The sequence below is a fragment of the Rhincodon typus genome, chromosome 5 (assembly GCF_021869965.1).
Source record: "Rhincodon typus isolate 14 chromosome 5, sRhiTyp1.1, whole genome shotgun sequence".
In the NCBI taxonomy this organism is placed as follows: domain Eukaryota; kingdom Metazoa; phylum Chordata; class Chondrichthyes; order Orectolobiformes; family Rhincodontidae; genus Rhincodon; species Rhincodon typus.
This window is the reverse complement of record NC_063336.1, coordinates 19,373,906-19,384,799: the sequence shown is the minus strand read 5'-3', so window position 1 is coordinate 19,384,799 and position 10,894 is coordinate 19,373,906. Positions and strand designations below refer to the sequence as shown.

The 10,894-nt window shown below is 45.3% G+C and overlaps 1 protein-coding gene across 6 annotated transcripts in view; it reads right to left on the bottom strand.

Annotated features, from left to right (window-relative positions):
• Positions 1-10,894, bottom strand: part of LOC109922932 (probable G-protein coupled receptor 139) — a 48,811-nt gene that overhangs the window by 10,073 nt on the left and 27,844 nt on the right. For 2 of the 6 annotated variants that reach the window (XR_007262122.1, XM_048597200.1), the window contains exon 2: positions 1,910-2,049. Coding sequence is in view for 5 of the 6 variants with exons in the window: in XM_048597200.1 (XP_048453157.1) it covers positions 1,910-1,988 (79 nt within the window). In the remaining variant the exon portion in view is untranslated. Of the gene's footprint in view, positions 1-1,909; positions 2,050-3,292; positions 3,399-3,811; positions 3,968-6,454; positions 6,476-10,894 lie in introns of those variants that run through there. The other 4 variants (XM_048597198.1, XM_048597199.1, XM_048597203.1 and 1 more) reach the window with 4 other exon arrangements.

The window sequence follows — 10,894 nt, the reverse complement described above, 5'->3', positions numbered from 1 at the left end:
GTTTTTGTTCAGGAAGACTATGATGTTTTGGTCTTCAGAGGAAAGGCACCCAATCTTCACATGGGCCAAGGGACATCGCTAATCCAATGTCACAGGTCACTACCTTATGGTCAGTCAACAACATAATTCAGAGAAGTGACTGACACAGCACAAACTACCAGCACCCCCCAACCCCCAAAGAAATAGAGGAATTTAAAATGTGTTGATAGGCTGAAGGCAGTCCTTGGCAGGCAGCCCTCGTAGATGGCTGTGCTCATTAGGAAGTTGGCCTCTCCAGATAGAAGACCAAACAGAGGAAGAGGAGAAAGACTCAGCAGAGAGTTCTCTAACATCTCTGCTAGAGAGCAAGTTGCTGCCTTCACAGCTTTAACGAGACTGACACATTTTGCACCAACAGCCTGTTATCCTCTGGTGTCAGTGAACCATCCCAAACTGTCATAGCTATATTCTGTCATTAATTAATGAACATAACATCTCCAAACTGCTGCTTCTTAATAAACTCAACAAACAATCTAGAAATTGCTTGCAAACTTCTATATTAATAAGACCCCACAAAGTCCAACATTTGGCTCAATCTGTATTTGTGTAAAATCTGTTACGTCTTTGAGTTTATTCCCAGTTCTGATAAAGTGCCATCAACTGGTAACGGGTCACTTTGTTTCTTATTCTCTGAAGGTGCTGTCTATCTTGCTGAGAATGTCAGCATTTCTGGAATATATGGGCTCACGCCTGAAGGTTCTGCTGATTAGATTTGAAGAAAACTGTAGAGATGGTGACCAGCAACAGTCACATTTACACTGTGCTGCAAATGCAAAGTACCAAGCTGCTTCACAGGAACATTGTAAGACAAAGAATGACAGCGACTCCAAAAGGAGACATGAGATCAGACGTCTACGAGCTTGGAAGGAGGTGGTGCCTTAACGAGGGGAAAGAGGTAGAAAGACAGAGAGGTGTAGGAAGGACACACTAGAGCTCGCAACCCAGGCATCTGAAGGTACAACCATCAGTGGTGAAGGAATTGTCATTGGGAATGCACAACTGGACAACTGTAGATAACCAGAGTGTTGCAAAGCGGGAGGAGATCACAGAGATAGGCAGCAGCACAGCCATCGAGAAATTTGCAAACAAGGGGGGGAGTTTTAAAATCAAGGGGCTGTTTGACTGGGACCAGTGTAGATCAGACAGCAGAGGGTTAATAGGTGAATGGTGATTTACTGTGAGTTAAATCAAAGGGAGAATTTTAGATGGTTTTAGGTTTACACACAGGAAATACTATTCTACACCACGGTCTTCCCTTTGAATTTCTCTCATCCTTTCATCAGCTATAGCCATTTCAGAGGAGAAAGTCCCAGCTTCCTCTCTTTGTGTGGAAATGTGTGTCTAATTTCACTCCTAACAGGTCAGGTTGAGGTGTTACGGCTGTTCCAATTTGTTCTGAGATTCCATTTTATAATTTTTAGGACCTGAATTCAATCATCCTTTAGTCTTGTCAACTCCAGGCAAATCAAACTTAGACTATGCAACCTATCCTCAGAATGGGCCTATCGGCCCTGGCATCATTTTGCTGAATCTGCAGTGCAGGCCCTCCAAGGACAGTATAGAAATTGAACCATTGGTTCATGATTGGCCATGGACGTTTAGGGAATTAGACCAACAATAATGAGATGTTGCATAAAAATTGTGGGCTAGTGCAGGTGACGATGTGGGGAGGAGTTTTTCCTGTGTTTATGTCTATAAAATTTATAAACCTTTTCGAAAAGGATTGGTGATTTGATAAGTCTCACTCGTCTCCCCCTAGCACCTCCTTTTCCCACCCCTTGTCCTGTTAGTCCATTGCTCCTATTTCATTCCTATCACCTTTACAATGGCTCTGTAGATCATTTTCACTTCACAATGCAGTGAGGCTTACCTGGGATCCCAACTGCACATAGTGATGGGTAATAGATTTTCTGTATAGTGACAAAGGCACTGCTGAATGTGGGAGCCATGTCCAGCAGGTCGTTTTCTGGAGGGAAATTAGAAGGAGCAGCTCATTCTTCTGTTTTGTTCCTGAAAACAAGCATGACTCTGTATTAATGTTTGCCTTTTACTACAGTCTAAATCCACCGCCCACAAGAACAAAGCCTCATGCACATGGAAATTAAAAGGGTGCCTTTTTAGTGAGGTGCTTGGTGCAAACAACAACAAAAATTAACTTGCGCCTTGAACCCAGCAACATCACAAAGGACTTCACAAGAACGTTACTAAATCAAACTTGACACTGAGCCACTGAAAGCGTGTGAGGGCAGCTGGTCAAATGTTTAAGGTGACTCTTCTCCCTGCTTTGTCAAGGGCAATCTGATGAGCAATGTGCCTTCAAACATTCAGGGAGGTGGGAGAGGGATGTATCTATTTTACAGAAGGAAGGATTTCCAAATAAAGACACCAGACCATGGGTTACAATGGCTCACCAGAAACCTGCTTTCTGAGTAAGCAGCAAAGACAGGAATGGAGAGGCCACCAGGGCACGTCTGTTTCAACAAGTCATAAAATTATAGAATCCCTAAAGTGTGGAAGCAGGTCATTTGGCCCATTGAGTCCACAACAACCCTCCAAAGAGCATCCCACCCAGACCCACCCTATCCTGTAACCCATTTCCCATGCCTAACTGACCTAACCTGCACATCCCTGGACCCTATGGGGCAATTTAACATGGCCAATCCTCCTAAGCTGCACATCTTTGGACTGTGGGTGGAAACTGGAGGAAACCCATGCAGACACAGGGAGAATGTGCAAACTCCATACAGTCATCCAAATGTGGAATTGAACCCGGGTCCCAGGCACTGTGAGGCAGCAGTGCTAACTACTGAGCCACCATGCACTTGTACCTGTGGGGTCTGAGGGGCTGAAGCGAGGTGCGTTCTCTCAAGGACTGGACAAATGGAACAGCTTTCTCTGACCAAGAGGCTCTGGTGGAAGTGATTGAGGAAGTCATTACAAGAAGTGCACTCCCATCAAACTGGAGGTAGTGCACTGAGAAGGTGCAGGAGGACATGACTGATAAGTGGGAAAACACTTTCAAGGTGCCAACTCCACATTGGATGCTCCAGTATTCTCTTACACAGCTCTCTTCATTTCGGTACAAACATAAAAATTGTTGGAAAAGCTCAGCAGATCTGGCAGCATTTGTGTAGAGAAATCAGAGTGAGCATTTTGGGTCAAGTGACCTTTCCTCAGAATGGGTCACGTTCTCATGTCAGGATGCCTTGCAGTTTCACTCCGAGGCAGTTCACAATCCCTCAAAGTCACTCACCACAGATGGTGCCCTTCTCCGCTCGGCACAAATGCTGTGATCAACACTCACACCTCCCCGTTTATCCTCCTTGCAAGAGAAAAGAGTGCACAGCTTGTTGAGAGACAGTGACTGGGGAGTGGGTTGGGTTGGCAAGGCTGGTCTTCAAGTTATGGGCACCTCATCTGCCGTTGGCAATGCCTTCTCTCCGCTGGGTTGGATCTTGGCGCAGGAAGCTGCAGATCTCAGCAATGACATTCCCTGAGATCTGGAGCCCCCGAGTCACTGGCACTCAGATTTGGCGAGAAACCGATCGCTTGCTGCGTTGGAGGCCTGATCTCCTTTGAGCTTGATCTCACCGACCTGCTCTGGGGAATGGCATATAGCTGCTGAGCAGGAGTCACTCAGCAGAGGTACAAGGGAGTGCTGCGTTCCTACACTGTGGAGGGAGATGCAGCTGAAGGTGGGGGAACCCAATGCCAGGTGAAGTGTCTTCCAATGACCCACCAAACCGTGATAACGCTTTGACAGGAGACATGCCTTGGAAAGCAGGCAGTCACTTGGCCATGGCTGGAGCTGTTCAGTGAAACCAATCAAAGATCCAGCTTGTCAGTTTCATCAAAGAAGATCTTCCAACTGTGCATTCCCCTTAGTGGTTTTGGCAATTTGCAGATACCATGTGGAGGTTGTGCCCTGCTGACAAAGGAAGAAGTTCAATGTTAAATAGGCTCTAGATTGTTTTTGCAACCACCTCAACCAGACCAACTGGGAAACACCAGGAGAGGATGGGATGATAATTTTCTGGGACTTTTGAAGCCTACAGTTCTCCCAGCCACTACTCAGCTGGGAAAATTATGCCCTTGGTCTTAGACATTGGTTTTAAAGAATATCTTAAAGGAGGACACGGAGAGACAGGAGATTACAGAAATTCAGTGAGAGAATTATAGAGCTTAGGGTAGGCAACTTGAAGGCATATCAGCTAATGGTGGGACAATGAAAGTTCTGGATGCACAGGAGGCCAGAATAGGAGTCATGCAAGGATTTTAGAGGTTTTGAGGTTGGAGGAGGTTACAAAGTTAGACTTTGTTTGACTGGAACAAAGAGGCTGTAGATTCTGTTTGTTCACGGACTGACCTCATTACCTGGGCTGATGATTTCTAAGCACGAGGAAGAGTTCTATTGATTTAATTATTTCACAGAATGCGATTGTCAATGTTTCCATTAGCAGCTCAGCCCTAAATGCTCTGCAGAATGTGAAAAGTCAGATTGTTTTCACGTGTGCCAGAAACGGAATGTCATGAGACTAATAATAGATTGTTTCTCCTGGACAGTCAATACAATAAGATGATCAGACAAAGAAATAACATGGGAAGTAAGGAAAAGAGAACATTCATGTACAAAATGTAGCTGTCACGTGTAATTGCAAAGAACATCAAGCTTCAGGGACAGGTGGCACAAGAGAGAGATGGAGCTGGCCTGAGGAAGCACAATGAGAATTTAAGGCAGAGGGGAAAGGGAAGAGTGAAAAAGATAAGAAGATTAGAGTGAAGGGGATGGGAGGACTGAAGAAGTCAAATCAGATTGAAAGCATTAACTCTATTTCACTCTTCACAGGTGCTGCCAGAGCTGCTGAGTTTCTCCAGCGTTCCCTGTTTTTATTTCAGACTCGCAACATCCACAGTATTTCACTTTTATTGTCAGTCACATGCATCTTGCTGGCCTGGTATATATCCACACTCATACGCTTGGGCTTATCCTCTGCCGCAGGAGTTAATCGAAAATAATCTCATTGTTTAAACCCCAGCTGCAGAAGACAAACCATTCGAGATAAAGGTTGCATAAATATACATTTGAGGAAGAGCCATTTTTGTAAAACACACTGATGCAAATTTGAGCATTCATTTGTTTAATAATAACCTCGGGCATTTCCCATTTGAATGACTGATTATTTATGAACAAATAAATTAATTATTGATTTCCTTATTGCTATTTGCATTTTACAGTGAAATCTACGGGTAAGTACCGTGAAAAGCTTCAGCAGTCACCACAATAAAAAGGATAATAGATGAAACAATTCTGACACAGCTGGGAGGTACCTGGGAGGCTCTCCAGCCTGAAAAGAAACTGCAAGGTACTGGGGAACACAGAGAGACAGAGAGACAGGGAGACAGGGAGACAGAGAGACAGGCACCTTCTGAGTCCTTTGGCAATGTTCAAGATTAAAAAACACGCACAGGTCAACATTGCAGTGGCTGGATTCTTCAAAGTTGGCCCTGAAGCTGGGAGGCCAATGTCACCTGGGTGGGCATTACTTTTCTGCCATGGTCCTAATGGGCATTGGAGGGCACTCCCTTAGGCTGGCTGAAACACAAAGCACTTTAATTTGCCCATTAATGAACTGAATGTGTCACTTTTGTAAGGGTGGAAAGTCCACTTCCCACACATCCTTCCTGAAGTGCCTCAGTGCCAGCATGATGCAGGTAGCACTCCACATTAGATCTCCATTGCTGCCCCCATATCAAAGTCAAAGTCTTTCCCCTGGTATGGGGAAATTGAAGGAGGAGAATGTTTTACCAGATCAAGCCCCATGATCTGGTGAACCCCAAAACCCTGGGATGTGACAAGAAATCTTACATCGTGACTTTGAAAAATGTTTTATACAAAATACAACACAAACGGCTCTTGATTTTGAATGTATGTGGAATCATGTCAAATTCTGGGAAGGATAAGAAACTGACTGAAAGGGAGGAAATGCGTAGTACTCATCAGAGGAGCTATTTAAGGTAGAAGGGAGTTGGTGGAAGGGTAATACGGAGCGCAGTGCCCCAGGACTTAATACTGACTGCGCAAACTCAGAAACTTCATCAAAGTAGTTTTGTATCCTTTGCAAATTTAACTAAAACAGGCAGATGTGGTGGCTCAGAAATGACCAAACAAATTAGGCAAAATATTTGCGGACAGTTGTATGGTAGATCAGATTTATCACAACAAAGAATAACGGTACAACTCTAAGGAGTTGATTGGATTTCAGGATAAACATGTCAAGCCAATGCAGAGCAGTAAATAAAACCAACAGAATAGTGATTAATAGAGTCAGAATGTAAAACACATGTCAGAGGGAGCGATGATCAAATTGTACAGTGTTCTAGTTAGACCTCCAGCACGGGTTCCGGTTCGACTCACCAAGATTGAGAGGCTTCCAAGTAAGAGAGACACTGCAGAGAGAAACCACAAGGTTGATACAGTGCGAAGAAGTCCACATTATAAAGTTAGGATTGAGCCTCCCGAAGGAGGATCCTTCAGAGAGGTGAGACTCAGAGATTTAACGGACTATTATAGAAAATGTTGAACCAGAATAATACCCTCGATTAAAATGACTAAAAGGTAAACTAAAGGTTAAAAACTGCAAATGAGTTTAGAATAATACATGTCAGGAATAAATCCTTCCTCCAGGTATTTACAGGATAGACATGGGCAACATGCTGCCTCCAAACAAAAACACCTCATGTACACTGATGGCTATATGTGCTGTTTAATAAATTCAATTATTTCAGAGATTTGTGAGATGTAGATGAGTTAAGATAGGCCAATGAGCTTTTTCCCTTTACTGTATTGCTGGAGTATGAGAATAGTGGACAACATTTCCCATTTCTGAAATGGAAGGAGAAAGATGCTCAGAAACTCTCTCAAAAAGGCAGTGTCTCTTTAACTGACGTCAACACTTAACAAGTTGGTTTACACTGTGCACACTCCCCACATATTTCCTGTGTCCTTTCAGATCCTGTTCTGAAGAGGTCTGTTGCCAATTTTCCAGCAACAAAACACAAATCATACAGTGTTTATTTTAAGGGTGACTGGTATTGAAGGATTTGCGAGCTGAGTGATGTAATCTCAATGATCTGCGGTCTACTGGGGACTGACCGGAGTACTGTCCATTCCTTTTAATATGCCTCAAATTGGGAAGTTGTGGCAACTTCTAATCTTTCTTTCCCAGTCCAGAGATCGGGTTGGAAGTTGCTGGATTGTAAATATGGAGACGAACTGCAAATACACAGCAGCATAACCCAGAGATTCATTCCCAATAGTCTTTCCCAGTTCTTAGAAACATGGGATGGGATTGCTGACTTCCCCTCATTTCAACCTGCCTCCCTCCCGTTTACCGCTCACTGTGCTATTTTGATGCTATGCACTGCACTGTTCCTCAGTTCAAGGGGTGACGGAATACTCTCCACTCTTAACAGTATGGTGGCCTAGCAGTATTATTGCTGGACCTATTAATCCAGAATCTTAGCTAATGTTCTGGGGTCCTGGGTTCGAATCCTACCACGGCAGAAGGTGGAATTTGAATTCGAATAAAAAAAAATCTGGAATTAAGAATGGTTGCTGATTGTCAGGAAAAACCCATCTGGTTCACTAATGCCCTTCAGGGAAGGAAGTGTGTCACCCTCACCTGGTCTCTGGTCTACATGTGATTCCAGACCCACAGCAATGTGGTTGACTCTAAATTGCCCTCTGAAATGGCTTCGCAAGCCATTCAGTTGCAGCAATCGCTACAAAGTCTCAAAGACATGAAACCGGCCGGATCACCTGGTATCGACCTAGGCACCAGAAAAGACAATGGCAGAAACAGCCCTGTCGACCCTGCAAAGTCCTCTTGACCTACATTTGATGGTTACTGCCAAAATTAGGAGAGCTGTCTCATAGACTAGTTAAGCAACAGCCTGAGATAGTCATACTCACAGAATCATACCTTACAGACAATGTCCCAGACACCACCATCACCATCCGGGGCCAGCACAGTGGTATACAGTTGGGAGGGAGTTGCTCTGGGAGTCCTCAACATTGACTCCAGACCCCATGAAGTTTCATGGCTTCAGGTTAAACATGGGCAAGGAAACCTCCTGCTGATTACCACATACCATCCTCCCTCAGCTGATGAATCAGTACTCCTCCATGTTGAACAACACTTGGAGGAAGCACTGAGGATGGCAAGGGCACAAAATGTTCTCTGGGTGGGGGAGTTCAATGTCCACCACCAAGAGTGGCTCAGCAGCAGTACTACTGATCGAGCTGGTCAGGTCCTAAAGGACATAACTGCTAGCCTGGGTCTGCGGCAGGTGGTGAGGGAACCAACAAGAGGGAAAAACATATTTGACCTCATCCTTACCAATCTGCTGTCTGCAGATGCATCTGTCCATGATAGTATTGGTAAGAGTGACCATCGCACAGTCCTTGTGGAGACAAAGTCCCACCTTCACATTGAGAACAACCTCCATCGTGTTGTGTGGCACTATCACTGTGCTAAATGGGACAGACTTCACACAGATCTACCAGCTCAAGACTGGGTATCCATGAGGTTGCTGTGGGCCATCAATAGCAGCAGAATTGTACTCCAGCACAATCTGTAACCTCATGGCCTGGCATATCCCCCACTCAACCATTACCATCAAACCAGGGGATTAACCCTCATTCAATGAAGAGTGCAGGAGGGCATGCCAGGACCAGCACCAGGCATACCTGAAGAGGAGGTGTCAACCTGGTGAAGCACCAAACAGGATTACTTGCACGCCAAACAGCGAAAGCAGCAAGTGATAAACAGAGCTAAGCGATCCCACAACCAATGGATCAGATCGAAGCTCTGCAGGCCTGCCACATCCAGTCGTGAATGGTGTGGACAATTAAACATCTCACTGGAGGAGGAGGCTCCACAAATATCCCCATCCTCAATGATGGAAGAGCCCAGCACATCAGTGCAAAACATAAGGCTGAAGCATTTGCAGCAATGTTCAGCCTGAAGTGCTGAGTGAATGATTCATCTTGGCCTCCTCCAGTGGTCCCCAGCATTACAAATACCAGTCTTCAGCCAATTTGATTCACTCCATGTGATATCGAGAAATGTTTGGAGACACTGGATACTGCAAAGGCTATGGGCCCTGACAACATTCTGGCAATAGTACAGAAGACTTATGCTCCAGAGCTTGTTGCTCCCCTAGCCAAGCTGTTCCAGTACAGTTACAACACTGGTATCTACCCGACAATGTGGAAAATTGCCCAAGCGTGTCCTGTACATAAAAAACAGGACAAATCCAACCCGACCAATTACCACCCCATCAGTCTCCTCTCGATCATCAGAAAAGTGATGGAAGGTGTCATCAACAGTGCTATCAAGCAGCACTTGCTCAGAAATAACCTGCTCAGTGACGCCCAGGTTGGGTTCTGCCAGGGCCACGCAGCTCCTGACCTCATTACAGCCTTGGTTCAAACATGGACAAAAGAGCTGAATTCCAGAGGTGAGGTGAGAGTGACAGCCCTTGACATCAAGGTTGCATTCGATCGAGTGTGGCATCAAGGAGTCCTGGCAAAACTGGAATCAATGGGTATCAGGGGGCAAACTCTTCAGTGTTTGGAGTCATACTTGGCACATGGGAAGATGGTCATGGCTGTTGGCGGTCAGTCATCTCAGCTCCAGGACATCGCTGCAGGAGTTCCTCAGGTTAGTGTTCTCGGCCCAACCATCTTTAGCTGCTTCATCAATGAACTTCCCTCCATCATAAGGTCAGAAGTGGGGATGTTTGCTGCTGATTGCACAATGTTCAGCACAATTTGCCACTCCTCAGACACTGAAGCAGTCCATGTTCACTTGCAACAAGATCTGGACAATATCCAGGCTTGAGCTGACAAGAGGCAAGTAACATTCGCGCCACACAAATACCAGGCTATGACTATCACCAATAAGAGACAATCTAACCACCGCCACTTGACATTCAATGGTGTTACCATCACTGAATCCCCCACTATCAACATCCTGGGGGTTACCATTGACCAGAAACTCAACTGGATTCACCACATTAACACAGTGGCTACAAGAGCAGGCCAGAAGCTGGGAATACTGCAGCGAGTAACTCACCTCCTGACTCCTCAAAGCCTGTCCACCATCTACAAGGCACAAGTCAGGAGTGTGATGGAATATTCCCCACTTGCCTGGATGAGTGCAGCCCCAACAACACTCAAGAAGCTTAACACCATCCAGGACAAAACAGCCCACTTGATTGGCACTACACCCACAAGCATTCACTCCCTCCACCACCGACGCTCAGTAGCAGCAGTGTGTACTATCTACAAGATGCACTGCAGAAATTCACCAAAGATCCTCAGACAGCACCTTCCAAACCCACGACCACTTCCATCTAGAAGGACAAGGGCAGCAGACATATGGGAACACCACCACATTCAAGTTCCCTCCAAGTCACTCACCATCTTGACTTGGAAATATATCACTGTTCCTTCACTGTCATTGGGTCAAAATCCTGGAATTCCCTCTCTAAGGGCATTGTGGGTCAACTGCAGCGGTTCAAGAAGGCAGCTCACCACCACCTTCTCAAGGGCAACAAGGGATGGGCAAGAAATGCTGGCCAGCCAGCGACGCCCTCATCCCACAAATGAATAAAAAGAAAAGCTCTTAGTATCAAGCAGAGAGAGGATGGCAGCAATGTGGTTATGTTACTGGACCAATAATTTGGTACTCGTAAGTTCCAATTTCACTGTGGCAGCTAAGGAGTTTCAATTCAGTTAATTAAATAAATCTAAAACAAGGTATTTGTATCAGTCTTGGTGGTTGCCTTT